At 36.3% G+C, this 27,459-nt stretch overlaps 1 protein-coding gene across 4 annotated transcripts in view; it reads right to left on the reverse strand.

The window, feature by feature from the left end:
• Window positions 1-6,820: 6,820 nt before the first annotated feature.
• The window catches only part of CEP192 (centrosomal protein 192), a 63,287-nt gene continuing 42,648 nt past the window's right edge, over window positions 6,821-27,459 (reverse strand). For all 4 annotated transcript variants that reach the window (XM_084511478.1, XM_084511476.1, XM_084511477.1 and 1 more), the window contains 11 exons: window positions 26,597-26,769; window positions 26,111-26,234; window positions 23,269-23,374; window positions 21,221-21,425; window positions 19,840-19,919; window positions 19,034-19,129; window positions 17,511-17,630; window positions 13,573-13,694; window positions 12,610-12,733; window positions 12,092-12,150; window positions 6,821-7,315 (listed from right to left, as the gene is read on the reverse strand). In XM_084511478.1, coding sequence (XP_084367604.1) covers window positions 7,177-7,315; window positions 12,092-12,150; window positions 12,610-12,733; window positions 13,573-13,694; window positions 17,511-17,630; window positions 19,034-19,129; window positions 19,840-19,919; window positions 21,221-21,425; window positions 23,269-23,374; window positions 26,111-26,234; window positions 26,597-26,769 — 1,348 coding nt within the window. In that variant the 3' untranslated portion in view covers window positions 6,821-7,176. The remainder of the gene's footprint in view (window positions 7,316-12,091; window positions 12,151-12,609; window positions 12,734-13,572; window positions 13,695-17,510; window positions 17,631-19,033; window positions 19,130-19,839; window positions 19,920-21,220; window positions 21,426-23,268; window positions 23,375-26,110; window positions 26,235-26,596; window positions 26,770-27,459) is intronic.

A 27,459-nucleotide genomic window follows, 5' to 3' on the forward strand; every position in this document is an offset into this window, starting at 1 on the left:
AGCCATAGGGACATGAAGTAGTGTTACAAAGAATTGGCTAAGAAAATAACAGCAGTGAGTGTGCTAATCAGAAAAAAAAATTATTAAGGTAGAGGGCTTTCTGAAGTGTCTTAACCTTCCAGGTTTTGATGTGGCATTTCTTGTAAAAGTTGCATCTTGTCAGCATTGATTTCCTTTTCCCCACCAAAAAAATGAAATAATAAAAATAAATCTCAGACTAGGCATGAAGCAGATTTTTCTAAATATATCAGATATTTTGAATGACAATTTGGATGCAATTTTTGAGCAGCTTCAGAAATGACACATTTCCAGAGTCAGAGAGAAGGGACAGAAATCAAACTAACGTTTTCAAGTTGCAATGTCTGTGGGTCAGCCAAAACGTAGCACTCAGTTTTCAGACATGATCAGGTAACATTTACATGAAATCAAGTGCTTTGCATCCATCTGGTTTCACAACTAAAACTTGCTCATGTAAATATTTTCTTAGACAATCATGGAGCAAAAAGAAAACAGGAGCTTGAAGGATATGCTTAGGAAAGCCTTATGGTCAACAACTATGTTATTGAAAGCTGAACTGTTCATTTCCTATATTCACTTTCTTATGTTGTGAGGTGTTCAATGCTGTTACTATAGGTTCAGCACAACATTACAGCAAGTTTAAAAAGTTTTAAGGAGTAGTTTGCTTAACTACATGAAATACTTAAAGAAAACCTTCCTTTTAATACTACATGGTCCAGCTTGCAATACCTGGTTTTGTACTTGAAGTTACCCCCTACCTAGACCTACTTCACATCCCATGTGAGATCAACGAACTAATGCAAAGCTGTAAAGAAAAATCATTTATGTTTATAAGTACATTGGAAAAAAAATGCTTTTAATGTCAACTCAAATTTTTATGCAGGAAACTAGAATCGATATTCTAGTTTAACTGGTAGATTTGTTGAGAAAATTGGTATGATGCAAACGTTGCCATTTCAAGGTTACGAACAGTCAACTTTCTTACTGAATGTGAGACATCACTGCAGGCAGGCAGATTCTTCACTTTTCATGTCTTCCTTACTGATTGTAAGGATAAGCATACTCATCACCTGTGCTATACAATCAAAGTATTAAGGCATGAACTTCTATTATCTAGCTTTGTGTAAAAAAAAAAAAAAAAAAAAAAAAAAAAAAAAAAGTTAAAACAAGATAGCTGTGAATAAAAGTCAGGATATTCAATTACAGATCCAGGGACAACTGCTCTTATGTCAAATGCCCATTCTTTCAACAACTTCTAAAGGACTTTTGTTCCCATAATGTCTTTTTTCATTACCAAAGATGCTACAACATAGAAAGCTAGTATACCTCGAGTACATAAGATACATTACCTGCTAACCTTGTAGTGAACTCTGATAACCCTGCAGCCCTGCAACTCCTCTGCAAATACTAGGAACAAGAATATATCAGCATTTCACTTAACAAGCATTCCTACCACAGAAATGCCATAACGTCTTCAATACTCTACTTCAAAAAGCCACCACCACCCTCAAGAACTTACTTGGTAAACTAAAAATCCCTCACAAAATCTTTTTTACCATTTTAACCTTTTATATAATCAAAATAACTTTCTAGACTGCCAGGCCTTGATATGCACCTTTACTAGGTTGTCTGAAACACTAATTAGTTTCAGATGCCAGGGCAACAATTTCCAAAACACACTGAAGCACGTGTACAGAATGTATTATAACTCCATTTGTAGTCAATGATGTGAAAACTTTACAAAGCTGTTGAATAATTATGATTACTAATATCCCAATTAGGCTGAGCAGGTACAAAGACATCCTCAGTGTTAGACACTTAATGAATTTCAAAAAATAATTTATTTCTGAATTTTCTCTCTGATTGGTATTAAAACCAACACTTAAGATTACCCTAATTAAAAAGAGATTTCTTTTTTTTTTTTTTTTCCCAAAAAGTTTGCCTGCTTGGCATGTTTGAGCCAATCTTCACAGTCTGAGACAAAGGACTGCATCCAACAGGAGAAAATTGAAAAAAGTTTCAAAACCAACAATGAGCAAAATGAGAGACAAGAATTATATACAAAACTAATTCTGATTCTTTGATCACAACTGTTGTGGCTTGGACTCTTAATTAAATTTGATTTGTAGTCTTTGAGAATTGGTCATAGTTGTTCTATTTTTCTGTACGCCTAAAAGAGGTAAAGGCAGGCATCAGGGCTACTTCATAGTAAGCACCAGACAACTCAAAACAAGATCACATTGACCACAAAAGTTTATATAATCTGTGCAGATAAGACAACTGTGGGTAGAGAAAGCAGTCTCATTTTACAAACTAGGAATGAGACTAGCTTGCAGCAGCTTTCTCAAGACTTTTAAAGTCCTGTTGATGTTGCCAACTTGCAACTAAAAATACACTGGCTATGCTCCAGCTCTTGGACCTTCATTAGTGGGGAAAAACTTCATCTAGAACTGATAAATCAACCATCCAGTAAAGATTTGGACTTCCACTGAAGTATTCCTTCCCTCTTTGTCTTCTCTACTCCACTATAAATAAAAAATAAAAATCTGTCTTCAAGTTCGTGTTGTGCTCATTAGACCTTATATTTCCCTAAAGATAATTTGCTCTACCTGTATGTGACAAGCTTCGTGGCTAGAGATGCTGCTACCAATGCATCCAAGGACTGTTGTAACCGTAACAAAATAGTATGCAGTGCTTAAACAGCAAAAAAAAACATAGTGATGCCAAATTTATTTATTTATTCAGTAGGTAGGTTAATTGCACATCATGTAGCACTAATAGAAATTTCTGTTAAATAAACATTTGAAAACAAGAGCCTAAGGGGTAAAACAGTGAAAATATTAGGTTACCTATCCTTCTTCCCTCACCTGGAATAATTTTGATTTGTCTTATGAATGCAAATAAAGCAATATAATTCAAACAGCCAAAACAGCTGCTGGGACAAGAGCTCTAGGGATGCCTTCTAATACAGAGTCTAGTCACGGAGTTACCAGTCTCTAGTTTCCTCTTCACACTGCGAAGAAACTCATTGTCATTGAAGCAAATAAAGAGAAATAGGCTGCAAATAGATGCCAAAACATTTAACATTACCTGTAAACCAAGTCTTTCTGAAATAAACTGAATATACAAATAACCTTTGACAAAATTTTGGATGTGTTCTAACAGTTCTTTTATCTTTATGGAAAACAGCATTGCAAAATCTTAGCACAGGGAGGATTGTCATCTACCCTTGCGGAAATGACTACTAAAAACACTGTCCCAGTGGACAGTAAAAGGGACAAAACTACCTAGCTGTTATTAACAGGCAACAGTCCTTCTTCCTTAGCAGTCCAGCTTCCTTATTAGCAGACAGCGATTTAAAGACAATTTCTACAGTGAAACCAAGGCTTTTCAGAAGATAAGAGGTTAATCAACCCTCTCACTAACAGGTTCAGAAAAGATGACCATTAGGGTGGACACGTACGACTAAATTGTAGCAGAGTTTATTAAAATGTCAGGTTTAAGTACGTGGTCGGTCTACTGTTAGAGTAGTAAATGCACAACAAACATGCCTTCCATGAGCAATGAATCACAAGCCTTCTCCTCTTCAAGTAAGTAAGGCTTTTGTTTCGCATTACCTGCTAATGTAGCTAAAGAGAATGAAGGAACTACGACTCTCAGCCAAGACAGAAGTCCCTTAACACCTAGTGGAATGAACAAACTAAGACAAAACAACCCCCCTCGTGCCCTCACCCAGCATCTGCTCAACCATACATTGTTTAGTCCCAGAGCAATCAGGGGAAATGCACACATCAATCCTTAGCTACCCAGAGTTGCAACAGCTTCACAACAGAGTATGAGACACTTTCTCCTGCTTATCTGCCTTCCTTCTAGGAACTAGGTCCTGTAAATTTCCTTCCACTTCAAAGACAGGAAGATGGGGCTTCTAACATTTAAGTTTAGCAATAAATTGAGTTTTCTGCTGAAGTGGGATCTCCTGAAAGGTGAAGAGCTTTGAGGTAACATCCTTATTGCATTGCATTCAGCATTGCAGTTGAGGTATATGATTTCTGAAAGTCCCTTCGAATTGAACTATTCTACTCCATTCTGGAAGATAAAATTACTCTGGGATGCAGTTATCTACAACCGTACGTAATGTTTTAGAAATGCCTTTTCAGAGGAAGAATTGAAGAGGCCATTGAGAAGATGCCAGAATTTTTGCAGTGGCTTACATCTCCTCAGCATACTTTCAAATGTTTTATTTCATCAGGACTAGAGTCTTGACTAGAGTACCTCTAGGCAACAGTAGCTAGAGTACCAAGACTAGAGTACCTTTGGACAACAGTAAATGATGTTCCAAGTGTAGTTGAACGATTGCATGTAAAACTCTTAAAAAAAAAAAAAAAAAAAAAAAAAAAAAGCTGGTGGCAACAGGCTGCAGGGTCTGAATGAATACTGTTAGCAAGAGAATTTTATTTGAGGGTTACTGAGAAAATTCTATAGGTCATAACATCACTCAACGACATGACATGCTCTGCTAGTTATCTGGAGTTAGACAGAAAAGATCTCTTTTTGAAATTAAGGTCCTTCACCAGTCATGGTGCATGTCACACTCCATGGCTTTATGGGCCAGAGGAAATACGCTATATCTATGGAGATAAGAAGAATTTATTTTGATCTGATCAATCTTTCAAGTTTACTAGTTCAAATTTTCCCTTGAACACACACAGAAAGTCAAAGTATAGTTACAATTGTCATGCAAAAATGTCTTCACTTTAACACGCCTGAGGGTGTTACGTATACACTTCCAGTATTCCTTTGTCCTGAAGTTGGCAGTACCTTCCTCACGAATAATATTCTTCCTCAAGAATAATAGGGGAGGGTCAGGACAGGCTGTCAGCATCTGGTCTTTACCAGATATATGAGCTCCTCGTCTTTGCACTAAAAAGTGCGTTGTTGGTACCTTCTTCAAAGTTGTAGTATACCTGAAAGTAACACAATTGCCTTTTCCAGGCCCAAATGGCCGTGGCTCGTTTGTGCGGTTACTGCATAAATGCCACTGTACAGGTATTTAGAGATTAACCTTAGGCAGGGGGACAACAGTCACTTGACAACTGTGAAGTCAAGTTAAAAGCAGCTCAGGCCTATGAGAACCTGTGCTACAAGGGTAATATGTACTACTTTGTATGAACAATTTTAGGCTATAGGATTTCCTAAGTATGCTACATAGTTATTTGAAAATTCTTCCAAAGATCAATTTTAACCACTCCTCCAGATACAGCGTTGGATGACGTTGAAGCTTGCCTCATTGCAGAGTCTGGAATCATAAGGCAAGGACAGCTTCAGAACAGAGGACAACTGGAACATATTCTGCTAGGAAATGCATTGAGCTCAGTGTGGATATCTTCAAAGCCTATCTTTTTTTCAGTTCTGGAAGAGGGAGACTTCCAATTGTGCATCCAAAACTGAACCAATATTGGCTTTTGGACACCAAAGTCTTTCTCAAATAAGGAAGCCAAGTCTATTGAGGAAAGGCAGCAGACAACATAAGATTCCTTTCATTCCAATTCAGTATTCAGAAGTACACGGCCATTACATCAACAAGGGAAACATGCAAGCAGCAACAGCTAGAGAGAAGGCGAGAAGATGGTCACAGTATCTAACAGATAGATTACACATACCCTGCTAGAATACACTGGAGGCAAGTCTACTGATACCTACTAAAATTTATTTTAGTAAATCCTCCCATTTCTTGGTGTCTGGTCTGCTGAGAAACTACGTTTCAATGAAGAAAAAGCAGCTGTAGTACACTTCAGTATACTTTAACATAACTGTGGGAAAATGTATCAAAGGCAATTCATGTTTTCCCTTCAAAGTTATCTTCAAATATTGGTTGTTAGAAAACAGAATTAAATAATCTCATATTTAAATGAATTTCACTCATTCTTCTATCATCCTGCAGAAAGAAATAGTTCTCATAAGTTATGAACATTATGCTACTGGAGGCATACAGCTACCTGCTACAGAAATAAAGTAGCAGACAGCCAAAGTGTACAAAGGGCATGGTAGCAATGGGTAACCTGACTGTAGAATCAGGTTGTCGATCATTCTACAATATAAGAACTGGATAGCGCTCAACTAAATTAGTAAGAAACCAGCTTAGCACGTGCAAAAACTAACTTTTCTGAAAGAGCAATGAACTTCTGGAGTTTGCTGCCCCATGAGGTGGTACATGACACAAGATGTCGAAGTGTTCAAAGAAGTATATTAATAAATTCATGAACAGGTGCATAAATGGAAGAAAAAAAAAAATCTAGGTGGGAATCAACCTCCCATCCCTAATCCAATGACTGCAGATGGCTGGGGAAGTACAAGCAAAGGGAACCAAAGCAGCAAGTCATGCTTACGTGATCTCCCAGAACAACATCTCTAGATTGCAACTGTTACTAGACAGAATGCTGAGCTAGATGAATCATTTTGGAGGGCTGAAGGCAGTATTGCTCATGTTGAATTTATGTTTTCACATTGCTAGGATTAAAAAACAATGCTTATTTCTGCCACTGAACTGTGCGGAGGTATAAGATAATTGTCAGCTTTGTGGTCCCACCTTTACCAGGTTGAAGGCATGATATTTAACAAGTCAGCTTCTGTACTGCAACCACTTCCCCCGCACCCCAAAACAAACACACACACACACACAAAAAAAACCCAACAAACAACTAGCTTTGCTAGGTTCCTGCTTCCTAAGAGCAGGAAGATTAATCATCTACCTACCTACAGTGAGGAACCCTCTGACAACTGAAGACAGAAACCAGATAAAATCAACGGTTAACATGCTTTATTTCTGTATTTACAGTGCTAAAAATAAAATACATTCATATCTAACTAGTCCTAATAAATGCAAAAATAGAAAACTTCCCTCTTCAACAAAAGTGCAGAAACATAAGTTAGAACATGATAACTTTAAAACATACAATGATATTTCTCAGTGTTTTTACTATGAAAATACACTTGTAGAACAAGCACCATAATTCATCTTAAAGAAGATTTTCTGTCAAAGCAGCATCACAGGGCAAAACAAGTAGGAAGTTAGTACGGAAATGCAGTAGCAAATCCTTCAATACTTTAAATTGCATGAACCGTTATAAATTATTATAAATGGCTACAAAACTGTTCTGACTAGTCTCTTGCAACAGCTTTACCACATAGTCGAATACTAACAAAGCCATATTTTTCCGTATGCACATTCAGGACAGCTTCATATATGCCTTCTGCAGGTGGCTTGAACTGGACTGGCATATTGATGTAATGATGGGATCTGTAAAGAGACAATTATGCGCACATTCAGTGTTAATATGCAAGTAAATTGTATCAGATAGAGAAGTCCTAGATTTGATTTTCCAAAGAACGGTGTACTGAATGCATACTGGATCAATTTATTTATTTTTATAGTTTTGATCTATTTATCTTATGAGGAAGTTCAATTGTAAAAGATGATTCTTTCCTACTAAATATACAGAGTATTAGTTGTTTATTGCTGCTAGTTTAGCTGACTAGGTTTGGTCTGCCTCTTTGCAAGAATATCGATAGTATCTTAACTATATTTAGAGCAAGGTTACATTTCTTCCTTTCAAAATTCAGCTGATGAGTTTACTAAAATTTCCAATTCTTGATCAATTTGAAACTAGTAAAATAATTTCATTTCTAATTGCCTCCATGTGAATAAATACTTCACTGAATCATCACAAGCCAATAAATGCATCCACCCTCAAACGGTATTTTCAAGATGTTGCATCATATCGTTTTAGATTATATAAGCGTTCTTCTACTCAGACTGCATAAAAACATAACAAATAGTAAAAAAAAAAAAATAATAATAATGAAATCAGCTCTAGGTAGGATGCAATGGCTGGTTGTCTTAATTGTCAAAAGCCTAGAGCAAACGTTTTTAATATAAACAAGCTATACAAACGAAGGAGGTGGAAGTGTAAAGTGGCAGCCTATTTGATTCTATGGCATACAATGGAAATACCCAGTACTAAGAGACAGGTAACAGTATCAGGCATGTAGTACAATAAGGAAAAACAAACAGCAAAAGCCAGTAAGACAAAAAAAAAAAAAAAAAAAGACAGTTTTTAAACTTTAATGTAATTCTACTTTTCTGCGCTCTTACCCTTCTTCTACAATTGGAAGTCATATTTGCCCACTGCATAAACCTGATTACAGCTTTTTTTTTTAAGCTGGAAAATGTATTTTGATTTATTTTTTTTTTTAAACAGAACGTGATCAGTGAGGTAACCTGTTAGGAGTACACGCTATCAGAATATAGACTGATGTGCTATTGTATTCTTTAATTGAGTTGATAGAAAAATGACATGTTGATCGTGAAGCACTGAACTAAAATAAACAATACAGCAAAGGAGTTCAGCCAGATAAGTGTTTCATGTCATACTTCAGTGTTATACAACCAATCTGCCAAGCTCTGCCTCTTCAAACACCTATAACATATGGGATGAAGATATTTATTCAGCTTAGTTTAAAAAGAACTTTTATAAATGAAGAACATCAGTAAGACCTTTTTATCTATAATAGATACATTGCAATAGAGAAGAAAATTAGCAAGAATTGAGACTGCACCTGCATACAACCAATCCACTCAAGACTTTACAAAAATAAAAGTAAATTCAGGAAGGGTGCACAAGTCTATATCATCTTCAAAATCACATGTGTATGCTTCCTTACATATCCTAACATTTACTCAAAAAGAACAATATAACCAAACTCAAACTTACACTATCAAAACAATAGTAAGTCATGGATGATTCTTTTCAAGAGATAGCCCCATCTGGCTGGCTTTCAAATATTAATTTCCCAAATAGTTCATCTATGACCTCAATAATATTGAGCAGTTTCTTCGCATGCAGCGACTATATTCCATTTACTTTGACCAATGACTTCAGGTATACATTTAGTTGGTGCTACACACTGTCCTTTCTAAAAGCAGAATTAGTCAGATATTACTCAGTTTGCTTCATAGCAACCAGTTGACTTCTCACTACCAAGGTAAGGTATAACAGCCTTGAATTCTCATATTTCCTAGTCCAAACGGAAAGATGTTATTTTCACTTTCTTCAAGAAAATGGGGAAGGTCAGACTCCAACTATAACAATTCTTTGGTCTACTACATAGTATAAGTGTCCTTATTAATGGAAGCAACCCAGAGGATTTTTCTGAAGTACAGTAACCAGAAACATAGTCAAAGTACTGTCAGGACAACTCAAATTCACATGCAATTAGCTGTTTTGGTCTGAATGAGAAGTTTTACTTCAGTTCAAACTTGTCACTATGCCCACAACTCATTCTATGAAGTCTATGTGGCCTTTACATGTTATTGCATCAATTTCAAGTGGTATTTCTGAAGTCAGGTATGCCTGAAGCCTACTTCATAGTTAAACAATCTAATGTTGTAGTCCTCCAAAACCAGTATTTCAACAGAAACAGTGCTGGTAAGCTACATCTAAATCACAGTAACCAGGTCTATCAATAGTGAATGATGAATCACAATTGCAAGAATAACAGCAACTGGAAACAGAAATAAATCAGTGAAGTACAGAAGAGTTTTACCTTTTAGCACAGTATCTGAAATATCTACTAGACTGTAATCAGGTTATTTCAGATGGCTTCTAAAGACAACAGAAATACCTTAGTTTTCAAACTTCTTTAGGTAAGCATAACCTGGTAGTCCTTCCAGAAACAGAACTTACTCAAAGGGTCTTATGAAGTCAAGTGTTCTAATGTTTCATACATATATTTTTGAAATTTGAGAGTTATCTTGTTAAAAGTATGTTTTGCAGCATAGAATATATATATAGATATTCTATGTTATATTGAATTTGTTATATTGTACTTATCAACAAACATAACTCCTCTTTTTAATGCAAACTTCAGACAATGTCTTCCCACCCATTCTTTACAGGGCTTATATTTTAACCACAAAGATGTCATTTTGCATATATATATATGCTTTAAGATACCTGGTGAAAATTACTGAAATTCCTTATTATTTTTCCTGCAGTTTTGGTTGCAAGATGCTGTATTTTGGATAGATCCTGCTGTTATTTTCAATTCAGCAAACAGAGGTGAAGGAATTAGCACTGCTAACTGCTGGTAGTTGTGAGCATACAACCAGTTTAAACAAGAACTGGCAAACTACTGTGCCGGCTTCTGAAGGTCAGATTTCTTGATTTTAAATACAAACATAAAACTGCAATTTTGCTACCCAGATTTAAAACTTGATTACACATGATAGCTTTCAAATTTGGCCCTCAAAATAAAGAGCATGCAACACACCATGTTTATTAAGTAACACTTCTTTTGGTCCAAATGTAGACAGGCAGTACTTTCTATTTTTAAACTTATTTACAGACTAATATTCCAAGTTCCTGAGAACAGTTTTCTTAGCTAATTGCTTTTGAACATTACTTTACAATATGCCTGGTTAACCTGAACAAGACGCAGTTAATGCTGGCTTTCTTGAAATCCTCAATGATGTTGTTCTCAAAATCCACTTAAAATTCTTTTAATATATATATATATATATTATTATTATTATTATTATTTTAAAAAAAGCATCTGTTCAAGTCACATAATTCTTCTGTGCTTTATGCTCTTAAATGGATGAGCTTTTTCAGAGAGCTATGTCAACTTCAGATGAATGAATTATTGGCCTCTTCTAGCTTTTTATATTTTCAAATGGAGAAAATAGCCAAATTTACTAGAAGAATGATACTAGAATGTGATTATAAAAAGGTAGGGTATATTTAGTTGATAACCTTTAGAAATAGCAGGCTCAATTTTAGACCTGTTAATTCTGCTTTGGATAAAAGCAATAGGAGTTTATCAACTCTCATAGAAAATATACCAAATAGTTTTGATAGCATTCCTCAAGAATATTTTTGAAATATCTAAGTATCTTCCAATAAAGTTACTCATCTTCTTTCATAGAGTGTCATGATATCCTGTCCTTTGTCTGTAGCTGTACAGCCTCAGACAGATCCAGCTAGTCACCTTTATTTGGTGAGATTTTACTTTGGTTGCTACTTCCATAAAAATTCTTCTGTGCTGTCTGATATATCATATTTAATAAAAAAAAAAAAGCCAGTTAAATAGAAATACTGGAAAATTGCCTAAGCAGAGTAATAACACTTAACAATAAAAAGTGGCTTTAAAAATGCCTTGAATACCTGTGGTTACTAACACCACAGCCCTGTTTTTGTAATAAATGCTAAGTATCATTGGTAGACAGGAAACTAGATTAGGAGTCAGAGTATCTAGTTCTATTTCCGACTTGGCTCACAATTTCTATTCTGTATACCCTTAGTTTCTCCATTTTTAAAATGAGGATCTGTAAAACTTCTAATGAAATGGTTGCATTTCTATCTTTCTGACAATCCCACTGTTGCAGACAACCACAGGAGAGATGCTGTATTTCTTGAAGAGATGACTAACAGGTCTGTCAAATACTTGTAATCAGCTCCGAAGATGATTGGGTATATTTCGAGGGATTGTTATCATCAACACGAAGATTCCTTTTATGCAGGTAATATGCTTAAATATTTAGTATGACCAGGCAATTCCACTGGCTGCTCAAACCTTGTATTTGTAAAGAATCTTTGATGCAGCTCTGCAGATTTGTCAAATTAGAAGCGTGATGAAGGCAATTTGCTTGGTCTGTTGTGTACAAAGTATAAATGGAAGGAATGACTTGATTGTGCACAGTATGCCAAACGGTTAAGTGAAGCATTAGGCTTAGCATTAAAAGCAGCAGCACTGTTAGAAACAATTTGCAGAGAAAAAATTGGCAGATGCAGAAATAACTGTGTGGGCTTTTTCTGCTTCTAACCAAGATTACAGAGCACAGCATTAGCAAAAATATATATACATAAATACCCAGCATTCTGTCTGTCTAATTAAATGTATATATCTACATTTTCGCACTGTACATTAACAAGATATTTATCTTACTGTTTTTTTTTTTTTTTTTTTTTTTAATTTTTTTTTGTTAGATGAGAGTGTTAGCATAAGCATTACTCACTTTAGAGAGTACTTCGAGTGCTTGATGTAGAAAGGCTCTTTGGGAGTCAAGAATGTCAGCTGCAATTTAATAAAAAATGCTTAAAAACCTTGTGTATCTAAGCCTATCATATTTAATTTAAAACATGGTTAAGATAAACAAGGTCAATTACAGATACAGCTTTAGATAGACAAAGTGTTTCAAAGTAACATGCCCCTATTTGTGAGTATTAAGAAAAATCCAAACCTTAGGATGTTTTAATGAAGTTAAAAATAAAAAAGTAAATCAGAACAACAACAAATCTACATGAACTATAATTTAATTTTTTTTTCAATTGCATATATTACAAATAACCTCACTGAATCAGTGAACAAAAGGGAAAAATTACAGAGCAGAATTCTTCAGATATAATACTGTCTTTTGAAACTATCAAGCTAAGACTTGCACTATTGCAAACTTCTGTTAAGATTTAAAAACAGCAGTTGAACTGCTGGAAGGACTTATGAGAATATATTCAAAAGCAAGTTTGTTAAACTTACCAAGTGCGTTCTAAAGGAATTATTTCTCAAGTTGACTTTTAATGTGCGTGATTCCCCAACTCTAGTTAGAGGAAAAGTATACAGGTTTTCTGGTGCATATATCCCTCGAGTTATGTCACATGATCTGATTTGAAAAAGGGAGTTAAGATATTAAAATTTCTTATTTACACGGTCTGCATATATTGACTGCATACTTTAAGACATTTCTGATTTCTCATGAGAATAAATCAGGAAAAATAGAAAGATCCTAAAAGCATCAACTCTGTCACCTAAAGTTTTATAGTCTATACATTTTAGCCATTAAGAATATAATGAAAACATCACTGCAGGGTAAATATACATATATTTACTTATATACACTTTTACAATTTGAATTTCCCCCATATGCTTTATTAGAGAGCTAACCTCTTCCCAGGGATTCCATGTTTAACCAGAAAATTTTACTCCCCTCCCATAGAATAAGAATTGTAGATCGACTTTAGATTGAAGAACAGCAAAGCTAAGACATGCAGTATAATGCTGCTCTTCTTAGAAGCAACTTTCCAGTTCTGTAGAATCTCCAAAATGGAAGATTCTACTGCTGATACTGGTTAGTTTACAGCAACAAATTATAATTAGGCAACTGAGGAACTTTACTGAAAAGAAAAAGTATGGGAGACTGAAAAATGCAAAGCTAATAAGAGGTTTGGCCAAGTATGGTTTTGCAACTATTTACGCCTTAATATAAAGTTACAGGATAACTCAGGAGGTCTCTAGTTCAACCTCTTGCTCCAGCCAGCACCAGCTCTGAGGTCAGACCAGGCTTTGCAGGGTTCAGTCCAGTCAGGTCCCAGAAATCTCCACAGACTACACAGCTTCTATGGGCAGCCTGTTCTGCCATATAACCATCCTAACAGTGAAAAGGTTTGTTTTGAAGCTTCTACCCAGCTGCAGCTTCTCGTTTAAATTTTTCCCCATACATACCCTGCTTTAATTGTAGGTCCTTCAGAGTAAACCTTCCTTTCTGGTAGAACGGGAAGCCCAGTTCCTATGATGGTATCTGCGGTAGCTCTCGCAACTGCAGTTTTATTTTCAGTTTTAATACCCTATTGGAAAAATAGAGATGTCTTTACATTTTGTATTGAAAAGTATTTAAGTAATTTTCTTTACCTGAGAGAAGGGATTAAGGCTTTTTCTTCCTTTTTTTCCCCAAGTATAATATTTCAGAATAGTAGTCTGAATTATTAAGACAAAAGCAATAATTCGGGAGGAACACTAACAGGCTTTTGTGCCTAATAAATACTTCTCACAAGCCAGGTCACAGCAAACTAGCAATGCAGGCAGAATCTTGTGAAACCACTAGCAATTCCTCTGCAGATATTCTGCCCATAGGCTTCAGGAACAGCAAAGTCAGCAAAACAACTGCTCTGAAAGGAAGACTTAAGTCATCATTATAGGCTAAATTCTCAGAAAATCAAGAAAATTTGTAATACTTCTGTATTATAGATAATACATCATTCCAAAGAAAGATCTCTCCAGAGTAAAAGAATCTGATAGTGCATTATATAGTAACTGTTAAACTAAGATACTAGACCAAAACATCTACCATTTTCAGGGCCTCTATTCAGTGTGCTCTCTAACACAAGGAACCAGCTCATCCTAAGGGAATACTTTGCCAAATAGCTAATTTCAAATTTTCTACTGTTTGTCAAAATCTAGCCAGATACTGTCTGGAGCTCCTCGGGTCACAACAACTTGAAAAGACATAAAAGAACAAAGATTCTTTACCTCCTGTGCTTATGATCATACAACATGATCTTTATTTATTTATTTTCAAACTGTGCTGATGTTTTAGACAAGCAGTTGATTACCTTATGCAGGGAAGACAAAAAAATAGACTATTCTTCAATAGAGCTGCTATGACAAACTTGTTTAGACATTCATTTCTTGTTTTGAAGGAGCTGCTAATCAGTCTGTCAGAAGTAACAGCAGCCAGCAACAAAAAAATAATCTTAGTTTTAAGAGAATACTCTTCAATTGCAAATAACACATGAACCACTACAGAATCCAATACATAAAGACGAGACAGGATTGGTATATGTCTCTTGCTTCAAGAACTTTAAGTTTTCCATGTAAGGAAACATGATGGGTGTCACGCCTCAGTGTTATCATTCAAATTCTAATTTAGAATAGGGCAACTTTACTGCATGGGAATAATACACGTTACACAATAATACAGAATAATCAGAGGATCTCCCTGGTTTTGTAAGAGCATCATGAAGTATCGCATGCTTTACTTGACTCCCTACTGACTTTGCCTGTTTCAAATGAAAGCAGTATGTTAATGCTGTCCAAATGGTTACATTCAGTGCTGTTGATCCAAAGCAACCTCAGGAGCATATGAAACTGTTTAGCTTTAAAATTAGAATTTGTTTTGCTCACTGAGCTTAAAAAAAAGTCTTTCCTCCTCTCGCTCCAAGAATAACCAATGAAGATGAAGCTTCCATACATGCCGATAACAATAAAAACCAAATCAAGACTTCTAAGTGACTCTATGTTTTGTGTTTATGATTGAGAAATTGAGCTCAGTTTGTTCACTTTGCCTGTTGCAAAATGATATACTAAAAAGTTAGTTACACGGCTAAAGTACACAAATCATACTAAAAAGGTAGTATCTTCAAACAATAGCAAGAGTTCTTGATTCAGTTCTCAACTTTCCACATAATCCATCGTAACTTAAATCCTGCTTCAGCAGACAGGTTCTTGCTGATTCACTGCTTCACCCAGAAGAGACCAATACTTAAACCAAAATAGCAATCCAAGAAATTTGTGCACAATGGTCATACTTATTTTTACTCCAATGATCTTTGACCAATTTGTGATAGCAGCCTAACAAATGTTTTTCAGGAAAAGAAAAAAATGAGTTTGAATCACCAGAATTGACATGCTTGGGCTGCAAAGGGTACGTACAATTCTTGCTTTCCCTGTCCATAGGACCAAATTGGAGGCAGGATCTTCTAAGCTACTGACTACAGTTTCTAGCTGTGGCGACTACAAATGCATGCAGAGCATAATCAAAGTCAAAGATAATTGTTTCTTAAAGAAAAAAAAAAAATCAAAGTGATGTCACTGATTTTCCTAAATTCACCTGGTTCTTTTAGTTCTTTCCTGATCTTCACATTTTCTTTTCTTTTGAAGTGGTGTAATGTATAAGTACTGCTCAGTCATTGTGAATAACAGTCAGTCTTCCTACTCCGTTTTATCAAAAGTCACATTAACCATAGCCATAGCCCTCTTTGCCTCAGCAAACCCAGCATGATACAAGTCCTTTTCAAAGTTGTAATAATGCAGTCTAAACTCTCGATCCCTAGGACATAACAGACAATAATTGACTTGTCATCTCAACTAAAAGTGGATCTGATGAAAAAGCCTCAATAATCTACGTAAATGTTCTGTGTTGACCCCTCTTGCAAACTGATACATAGTTCCTTACCTAGATAATAAACAAAATATTTTCAACTCTTTTTCAAAATGATCTCAACATATTTCTGCAATGTTTTTCCTATAAGCATATGGAGATGCTGGAAAGATCTAACTGTTAAAACAGCTTTAGAAAAAAAAAAAAAAAAACAAACAAGAGGAACAAATCTGACATGTTAGTTCAAAAACATTAATATCAAGTTGCGCTGCTCAAAGATTTAACAACTCTGACAACTAGTCATGTTCTAAGAAGAGAATCATCCAGAACTTTAGATTTCTGATAAAGAATTCATCTTCTCTCCATTTCAACAAGCTTTTAACAGTCAAATGATAAATGCTTTCCTCATTTTAAGGAAATTTATTTTCAAAGAACTTGATGAAATCTAAAAAAACCCTCTCTCAAACCAGATACTACACAGGTCTCATTCTTCCAGCAAAAATTAGAAGTCACTTAACATATCCATTATTAACAAGCCCACTTTTCAACATAATTAACTACTGGGAAGAACAAAGACCCTACAAAAAAAAAAAAAAAAAAAAAGGCAGGTCCTTCTATCCAAGAAGGATAAGTAAGGTTCCTTCTACTGAAACATCCTTGGTACTCTACAGAAATACCCTAAGTATTTACCTGGGCTTCTCAAAAAAGTGAAGTCAACATTTCTGGAGAGAACATAAAAGCAAATATAGCAATCACATAATACCTAATATACAAATTTGTTCACATTCAGCTCATTTAACTAAGCATTAGAATTCACTCTTCAATATTTAGAAATAGGTTCTCTGTCTCCTTCAGGCGCCTCTTGGATGGATGATGAGGTAGTGATTAAAAGAAAGGTAAGAAAACAGCACTGAAAATTAGTTCTAACTCCCAAACCCTTCTCTCTAGGCTCACCATAAAACGAGACCTGAGGAACATGGGGGGCACAAAGGAGAGCTCAGACCTAATTGCTCCCATGTATAAATCTCAAAAATCACCCCCACCAATACTGAGCTCTGATAAAGCATTCAAATAGACTCCATCAGAAACAAATCCATGTAACCAGTACAGGTGTTTTTATATTCCAGTATTGCATTAAGTTACATATTAGAGCAAAGGGCAATCACTTTGATATTCATTTACATAAACGAAACAAATATATTGTGTCTGATGTAAGCAAGCCTGCCTCTACAGAAAGAATTCCCACAGAGGTCAAGTTTCTTTACTTTCTTCGAGCAGACAAATATTTTACATGTTAAGTGACAAAAGATAATGCATTATCATATAAGCAAGATAAGAAATGTATTTTTAATATAAGAAAAGCAATACAGTTTAAGCTAACACAATATTCCTCTTTTTTTTCAGAATAACATTGGGGCATACCAGAGATGCTGCTGTATAGTAACATTAAGAGGTTATCAAAAAATTATGCTCAGGAGAGAGTTAATAGCATTTATATACTCACTACTCCACAAAGCTGAAATCTTAGTTTGTGTTTCCAACTAGGTTTCTCAACAGGGTGACACTCAAGGTCCCAAAACTGGGAGTAATCCCCATCCTCTCTAGGTAAAAATATTAGAGCAACCTACCAAAACAAGAGAAAAATTTTGCAGAAGTTTACTAAAATAATCTATCCAACTTTACAATTGTACTTATAGAAAGTTACAGTTAAGCCAGCGTAAAATTTGCTCACTACAGAAACTGATGCATACATTAATGGCTCATCCTCCCTAACCCACAAATAAAAAAAAGTTCTGATGAAATGGATTGTGCAAGCACTCACACAAAAATTAAGTTCAGCTAATCTTCCTTAAAAAAAGTCAGCAAGTGCTTGCACAATTATTTTTATTAGTAAAATGGGGGAGAAGTGTACCATGAGGGGAACATGTCAGCTAAATTGTCAACAACTTAGTCTGTAAGTACCCTGTACTACAATTACTAGAAGGACTGAAATTTAAAGTAAATTACAGGCCACATATTTGACCATCCTTAAAGGTCACCTGTGTAATAAAGGATCCTTTCTAAATAATGTTGTACCTGGTTAATTCAACTGTAGCCTTGCTTTGATTTCAGTGTTGGGATAAAAGAGAGCTAATAGTGACAGCAACCTACACCTTATCAGCTCTGCCCAACAGTCTCATATGCCAGTAATCAAAACATTATTCTAATAAATACACCTGAATTGGGACTGATAAGGCAAACACGTTTGTTTGAAATCAAACCATGGTTTCCAGTAGTAGCATAACCAATGAAACTGAAAGGAAGTCTTCTATTTCTTGTAAATAGATCCTAAATTGCATCATCAATATTGCAATCCATAACAACTAAAATATAGGTGTTCTTGAAGATGAACAGACAGAATTGGGGATAGACTGGGGCCTGGACTAGATGATCTTCCAAAGTCCCTTCCAATCCCTTCCATTCTGTAATTAAAGTAGTATTAGGGGAGAAGGTGAGGGACAAAAGCCCTATAGAAACCCCTTCAAGTAGAAGAAACCCGTGAATGTGTTTTATAACTGCGGTTATGAAACCCTCTACTGGCCAGAAGATAAAATTGTAAGTCAAATGAAATCAATTTCAAGAACAGACATTTGTTCCTAAAGAACTACAAAGAGACCTCTCCTTAAGGAAATTAGTTCTCACATCAGTTTTGTAATAACACAGGATTAGTTGTAATATTGTTGTGGATTTTACAAAGCATCTGAAAACAATTTTCTGTTCTAGGATAGTTTATCTTCTAAAACAAACAAAAAGTGACACAAAGTCAAACTACAGATTGCATGAATTTTTAGAATCACCTCAGCTGACACTGTAACAGCCAGGGTAAGAAGACAATGAGTGGGAAGTAGATACTGACTACCTGATACACATTATCAGATAGAGCACAACCAGCTTCAAAAATTCGACTGCTATTTCCAAGAATTTCTCCCATAAGGTATCATTTCACAATTAAGATAAACCGACATATCTCAAGCATATTAAACGTACCTTTTCTTTTCCATGAGCTTCAAGAGTACCAGAAACACGGTAACATATGAAAGCAGAGTAAGTAACCCTATAAACAGAATCAGGTCTGTCCACACCCTGCAAATAAAGTTATGAGTCAGATTCAGAAAACATTAAAGAAACACACACGTGCGTGCACATGCACTGTCCTTGCAAAGGACTGAAAAAAACGCAGACTACTTTCAACTAAACAAACACTGAACCCTCCAGCAAATGAGCCGAGACACGAAACTACTACATTGAGGAAGTCATCATTCTACCTTAAAACCAAAAGGGACCATCAGAGCACTCAAACTATCATAGAATAGGAAAGTATTTACAGACATTAACATTACAGCTACAATTGCAGAGGCAACAGTAGTGTGATTCAAATATCCGTGACTTAACTTTAAATTACCTACAGAGATCACATATAGCATAATTCTACAAGCACAAGTCTCTTAACAAGGTAAGTTAGTCTCGCATTCTGGATCAGAAATGAACACACATCTTTTATGTATGTTTGATTATTTAATGCAATCCTGGATGAGCACAGACAAATTCATTAAGTGAACCACAAATTGTCCAGCACTGATTCACAGCCAGAGCACAGTACTGAGGGAAAAGAGTAGAACATTTCCTTAATGTGGACAGGCAGAAAAACTGAGAAGAAACCCTGAAACTGAGTTCAGGATCAAATACGTGTTTTTTTCTCGAGAGGCTAGAGGGAGAAAGAGCAGCAGGAAGAGGGAAAAAGAAAAAATCCAAGAGATTGGTGCTGAATACTACCAATACAAGCACTCACTCACTTTAACATAAGGTGGTGTAAATGACGACAAATTCCACCTCACATTTTCATCCCCCTTATTCTCCATTTCCAGGTAACTCTCTGGAAGAGAAAAATCAGACAGATAAATATATAAATATATTAAAAGCCTTTGTTCAAGTACCTTTAGTTGAAAGGATTTAAACAGAAAGCCTGTATTTCTAGACACAAAGACGTTTAATGGAAACAGTTCTCATGATGCCAAGTAGATCTGAAACTTCAGGAGCAGACTTAAAGCACACTGTTGTAAAATCCTTGAAAGCTCATATAAATAAATTTGTAAGTCTTCTAATGAAGAGTAATATCAAAGATACTTACAAGAAACAAACTGAGACCTACACCTAACCCTCAAAAACCCTGAACAAGAGTAGATAATTCTACCAAAGACCCTGAAGCATGTCCAAGAAAGTTACATGAATGTACTGCTTATAGTAGGAAGTAAGCTTAAAATCCAGAATAAGACCATTATCAGGGAGAAATCTAAGTCACCTTCAACAGTCTCAATTTATTGCATTCAGGTTTTTGGCAGATATCTTCACTTTCTAGTGTACAAAAATATCCCTCAATAGCCTCTCTCCCCCTCCACCCCCCCCCCCCCAAAAAAAAAAAAAAAAAATAAAAATACCCAATTATCTTCCTAGATACTATTTGGATGCTTAGTGAAGAACACCAATGGTATTCTTGTTTGGGACCAACCAAACCAAGGACTAACAAATCTGGTATGTACATGTACATGACAGAATGATAGCTCCATACAGTAACTTGAAGAATTTTAAGCATTACTGGAATTAAAAGTACAAACTGAGGATTTTAGAAACCATTATCAACAACATCCTTGTAGATCATTTTGAACAAGACAGGGATAGCCAGTCTCATAGCTGACATTCCTATTGTCTTAAGGAAGAACGTTTATTTCTCTATGTGTAGATAGTGTCAGCTAGTATCTTAGGGACACACACAAAGATGAAGAGAACAAGTGTACTTCACAATAGCATGATCCAAAAAAGGTTCAACAAAACACAGTAACCACAAAGCACCTTCTCTGCAGAGACACATTATGGTTGTATTCATCATAATTTATTTAAGAAATTGGCAATTTATCTCTCTGTATGCAAACTATCTGCAGGAAATGGTGTTGCTATACCACAGAACGAGAAGAAAAAAGGTTTATTTCCTGCTAAAAAGAATACAATCACAAGGACTAACATTTCAGCAAAGATCAAGAGAGGCCAACTGTCCAATCACACTGGATGAAAACAAAAACCAAGTCAATGCATTCAAGTTCTCAAACATGCAATATAGTGAACAAAAACTACGAGCGTAAGATACTGCAGATGTTCCATCTGCTATGCAAGTATTATTACCTGAGCTTTCACCAGCTCTTGTTTCAGGAAACAGAACAGATCTGTTCTTTATTTCCATTTTTGTTAAAGGGAGCGCTGAGAGAGGTTTTGCCACATGAACAGTAGGACTTGCAGACTGTAGAGCAAATATATCCCTTCTTCTAGATGGAGAGCCTGCTCCAGGCACATCTTGTACATTCCCCTCTTGAATCTGCACTTTAATAAACTTTTGCACAATTTGGAGAGTAAGAAAGATTTAAATAGTGAACATTTTTATATCAACAAGTCAAACTATTAAGCTCTATTTCCTTGAGCTGTAAGAACTCACATTGTCCAGCTTCACATTCCAACAGAAAAAAAAATGAATTACCTGGTCTTCTCTAACTTCAGCTTATAAAGTTGTAAGACAAATTTAATACAGGAGAATAAGAAAATTTACCCAACATTTACTATCTAGAAATTTTAATTCAATACTTTAGATGCTCTGTTAAGGCTGAACTCCTCTCAAGTTGCACCCAAGGATCCTTAGGTTGGATATTAGGAAAAATTTCTTCACTGAAAGGGTTGTGAGACACTGTAAAAGGCTGCCCAGGAAAGCAGTTGAGTCACCATCCCTGGAGGTTGTACTGGGTCTGGCCACCACAGAGGTATTCAACAGACATGTAGATGTGGTGCCTAGAGACATGGTTTAGTGGTAGATGCAGCCATGCTAAGTTAAAGGTTGGACCAGATGATCTTAGAGGTCTTATCCAACTTAAGTGACTATGATTCTCTTCAAACCTTTTTCATATGGTTGAACAAAACAGTTAAAGATGTGTAATGTTCATTTCCTTCTTAACTTATTCTTCTCATCAAGTTCTCTGCTTTTTTTTTCTTTTTTTTTTTTTTTTTTTTTTTTTTTGGAGGGGGGGGGGTTGGGAAGAGGGTACAGTGGGGCTTGTTTGATTTAAGTCAGAATCACAGAATGGTTTGGGTTGGAAGAGACCTTAAAGATCACCTAGTTCTACCACCCCTGCCATGGGCAGGGACATTGCCTGCCCAAGGTTGCCTACAACCCCATCCAGCCTGATCTTGAACACTTCCAGGGATGAGGCATCCACAGGTTTTCTGGGAAATCTGTTCCAGTGCCTCGCTGCCCTCATAATAAAGAATTTCTTCCTAATATCCAATTTAATTCTACCTTCATCCCATTTAAAACAGTTACCCCTTCTCCCATCACTGTGCTCCCTGATTGAGTCCCTCCACAAAGCAGTTTCCAGTTCTGTATCATGCACATCATTTTCCTTCATCAAGAAAGTAAGTAGATATGCTATTTTATCCTTTCAGTGTCTTTAATTTCTCTCCTTGCACCATTATAATTAACCCAAAATACATACTGGCTGTAAAAATGACAATCAAATGTCTATTTCTTTGGAGGAGATTACCAAGGAGCCTTTCTACTATTATGCTGATGGAAGCACAAAACCTGTTGGCTTCATAAATTTTATTATTATGCCTTAATTCAATCAGGGCAAAGTCTTGGCTTAAAACACACGAAGAGGAGAATCCGTTCTACACATTATCTCAGACTTGTCCGCCAGAAGGTTAATTTAACCTTAAGGGTGCCCAAAAGGAGCTGCGGTGTCTTGTCAAGTAACATACTTAAATTTTTCATCTTGAAATATTATATAGACTAGTTAGAGACCGTTATATATAAAAACAAATATCTAAATATATATGAAAATATAAAAAAGCAGAGAAAAGCATATACTGATTTATATAAGAATATAAATCTAGCATTTCTAGAAATTGATGCATAATTTTTGTTGGCAACGCAGTCTAAGCGTTCACCTTACAGTACTTCTTTAGAGATGAATGAACCAAGATGAGAACTTAAGTTTCCAAAATAATGATCTTTTTCTTTTTGAAAGGTGAACTTTACAAATTTGGGGAGATTGGGTAGATGGGGTATTTAAATGAGAATCAAGTTTATGGAAATTGTGCTCCACATCTAAAAGATTTTAGCAACATTACTAGCTCTTATGCAGCAAAGCAAAGTCACAAACTCAGCTCTCAAGTAAGCCACGTACTTTTTGTCCGTTATCACAATGGATATAGATTAGCCCACTCCAAGGAATTACAGAAGGCTTCGTGGCAAGCGATGGATTAGGACTCACCAGAATTAGTGTACGGCTCCTAATAAAAGAAAAACAAGTTAGCAAGATCCTCATATTAGATTGAACATCTAAATCAGAACTCACTAGCTCAAGAATGAATGCATTTTTAAGATAGTAAGTGAAGATGATCTAGAAATAAATTTAAGATTTTTGCATATTCAATTTACTATTGAGGTTTAATTATTAAAAGATTAACAATATCAAGTTTTATAAATCAGTTTTTTAAGTTTAAGTTTTTACAAACAAGTTTTACAAACTTGTTATTGATGGTTGTATAAGTGGACAAAGGGGGAAAAAATTATTTATTATTAACACATACACCCTGTCAGGCCACATAAAACTACATGAATCAAATAAAATAGATAAAATAAAGCTTCAATGCTAGTACACAAGGAAGCTTCTGTTCAAAATATACTGCACAAATTATATCTTTGAAACCAATTCTAGTTGCAACTTGCTTTCCTTCCTCCCATTCAGAACCAGAACCACTGATTTAAAAAAAAAAAAAAAAAAAAAGTTTTTAAATTTATAAATGGTTTCTCTGGTTATTCTGGGTAGGGCAAACTGTAGAGTCCACTAAACTCATTTCCAAGTAGCTACAACCTAATCCAGTTGTTTGACCAGTGAGAACATAAGTTCTGATTTACACGCTCCATATTCTATATCATAAAATCTTAAATATAAAAGAGCAGAAAGACAGCAACAAAGTAGCTTTCTGCTGTCAAACAGACATCAACACCCTTTAAATACTAAATCAGGATATTCCTATTTCCTTAAAGAATTGTTTCAATAAATAATGGGTAGGATTTTAGTTTCTATCAGGAGGAAGCCTTTCATTGGCATTGCCAACCACTATATACACAGAGCAACTGCAACCATATACATATATATTTATTATTTATTTTTATTAAAGTCTCAGCATTCTTCAGAATCTTTACACTTACAGTACTTATTTACACTCTCCCCCTCTCTAATATACAAACTGTGTATGTCAGAATATGACTTACTAAGTACACACTGTCTCAGTTTCCCAAGGTCACAAACCATTCCATTGTCAAGGAGAAGCTGATAGGAGCCAAACCATTTACTGCAAACTCCATATACAAATCTGATTTGCATGGAGTCACAAACCACATGCCTCTCAAAGATCATATTTAGTCTGATGACACTGCCCCTCAGTGCTTTCATTGCTGTGGAATGGATGGAAAAGTTTGCCTAACCACCCTTTCACACCTTATTCAGAAGGAAAGCCCCAGAGACACTTCCTGAAAAACACCATTGCAGTCTTTCCAGATTCCAACATTCCCTGCTCCAAAAGTGCATCTCCTTTCACGGCACCTACCTACACTCAGCACTGAGACACTTCCACATGAAAATCTTCGAGTGCTACCAAATTCGGTAGGGACTCTGCACTTCATGATTCCACACTCAGACAGGTTAGAGGTTGCCTCAATCACATTCCAGTGAACTTAAGAGTTTTAGTCAAGCTGAAACAGGAGGCAGCCTGCTTGATCTAACATGCTCGAACACAGCAAAGGCAGTCCTTGATCTTAGGACTTGCTTTCACTGTCACTAAGGAATCATACCTTCTCCTTTCCTAGGCTAAATCAGTTCGAGAATTCCACGCAGCTCCAGCAATCACAGTGCTTATTATAAAAGATTCTGCCTGAATGGCACAAGTGCTCTTGGCACTGCAGTGAGATAGTCATGAAAAGCAGAAAACCAGGCAGATGTAGCTTGCCATGCTTAAGTCAGCCGTTCCCACAGGTCTGTTTCCTGTTTGCAGACCTCCATTCTCAATCCAGACTACTTACTTTGACTCAACTTGTTAGGTTTCAACACATTCTTCTCAAGTGAAAGGAATACATTTTAAAATTACACAATACAAGAAAGTTTCTTTAATGCTGTCTTCAATTCTGTCTTACTAGAAAATCATTCTTCAGACAGCCCTGAGCCCAAGGGCACAGCGTTGGTGGTATAGTGGTGAGCATAGCTGCCTTCCAAGCAGTTGACCCGGGTTCGATTCCCGGCCAACGCAGTTACAATTTTGGTGAATGGAGTTAAATCCAGTTGGAGGCCAGTCACTAGTGGTGCCCCCAGGGCTCAGTACTGGGGCCAGTCCTCTTTAATATCTTTATCAATGATCTGGATGAGGGGATCGAGTGCATCCTCAGTAAGTTCGCAGATGACACCAAGTTAGGTGTGTGTGTCGATCTGCTTGAGGGTAGGAAAGCTCTGCAGGAGGATCTGGATAGGCTGCATTGATGGGCTGAGGTCAACTGCATGAAGTTCAACAAGGCCAAGTGCCGGGTCCTGCACCTGGGGCGCAATAACCCCAAGCAGAGCTACAGGCTGGGAGATGAGTGGTTGGAGAGCTGCCTGGCAGAGAAGGACCTGGGAGTGATGGTGGATAGTCGGCTGAATATGAGCCAGCAGTGTGCTCAGGTGGCCAAGAAGGCCAACGTCATCCTGGCTTGTATCAGAAGCAGTGTGGCCAGCAGGGCTAGGGAGGTGATCGTCCCCCTGTACTCGGCTCGCATGAGGACGCACCTTGACTACTGTGTTCAGTTTTGGGCCTCTCGCTACAAGAAGGACGTCGAGGTGCTCAAGCATGTCTAGGGGTCTGAAGAACAAGTCTTATGAGAAGCAGCTGAGGGAGCTGACAAAATATCTATACCATGGAGACCATCAAAATAAATCGCTCCAAGCCTCCATGCTTTTACATATAAAAGGAAAACTATGAAAAGAAACTTACTCAGGTTCAATAACTCCATGTTGTGGGGTTATAGTAAGGCAGTGAGCTGGCCATGAAAGCTCAAATGTCAGCATCCTACTAGAATGGTTGACAATTTGTACATGCCCAGTATCAGCTGTTCCACCTGTAAAACAAAGGCAGCTATAAACAGCTAACATGTAAAAAAAAAAAAAACAAAAAAAAACAACAAACAAACAACACAGTAGTGTCCAGAAGTCTGAGACATATCAATTAAAATAAAGTATTTTCTGCCTTTCTGCCCTATTTTTACCTTCAAAAAGCTTTAAGATATTTGTAATAATGTAGCAAGTATTATAGATATACAAACAATATAACCACAACTGTTCACGCCAAGGTTATTGTTCAGGTGCAACATTACATGAAGCATGATTATTGCTCAAGCCACATTTACAAGCACAAACATACTAAGTAGTACAGTTATTTTAGTACTAGGATGTTGCTTTATTAACTTCAGAAAATACTTACTGATAGAAGGAGATGTCAAAATCAAGTGCTCAGGCTTAACAGTCCAAGTCTGTTGAACATCTACTTGATTCTGAATGAGATCATCGGTTTTTACAGGTAATGGAGGACCCTGAGGTCCTTTAACAGGAAGAACATCCAAAGTTGCATTGATATGTCTGACAGAGTTCTCAGATCTGAAAAAATAAGATTGGGTTAAGCAAAAGTAGTAATGAAAATAGCTTAGTAATTTTAACAGCCTACTTTTAATATTTTTCAAAATTTAATACTGAAATAAGATGCTCTTCACATGTGTTTTCAGTTTAAATCTCAGTTGGAAAAATGAAGTCAGCAGCTAAATCATGACGCAGCTTTTTCCCAGGATGTTTAGAAGTTGCTTAATAGAAGGTACTAAAACAATTACCTTGAGGTGATAGTAAAGTAAATAGCTTTCTCTATACATACTTAGATTAAAAAGGCACTGCAGAGAGAAATGAGGCAGTGCAAGTTGTCCTTCGCAGAATCCCAGAATACCTGAGGTCAGAAGGGACCTCTGGAGATCAACTAGTCCAACAACCTGCTCAAAACATGGTCAGCTACAGCAGGTCAGTCCAGGTAGCTTTAAAATTTCTCAACAGATAGAAACTTGACAATTATCTGGCAGCCTGTTCCAGTGCCTGACCACCCTCAACAGGAAAAAAAAAGTTCTTATGTTTAAATGGAATTTCTTGCATTTCAGTTTGTGCCTATTGCCTCTTGACCTGTCACTGAACACCAGTGAGAAGACTGGCTCTCTTCTCTGCTTTCCCCATCAGGTATTTATACACTTTGATAAAATTCAGCCCTCCCCCCCGCCCCCCCAGGGCCTTCTTTGCTTGAGGCTAAAC

Source organism: Aythya ferina (assembly GCF_964211825.1).
Source record: "Aythya ferina genome assembly, chromosome: 2".
Classification (NCBI taxonomy): Eukaryota; Metazoa; Chordata; class Aves; order Anseriformes; family Anatidae; genus Aythya; species Aythya ferina.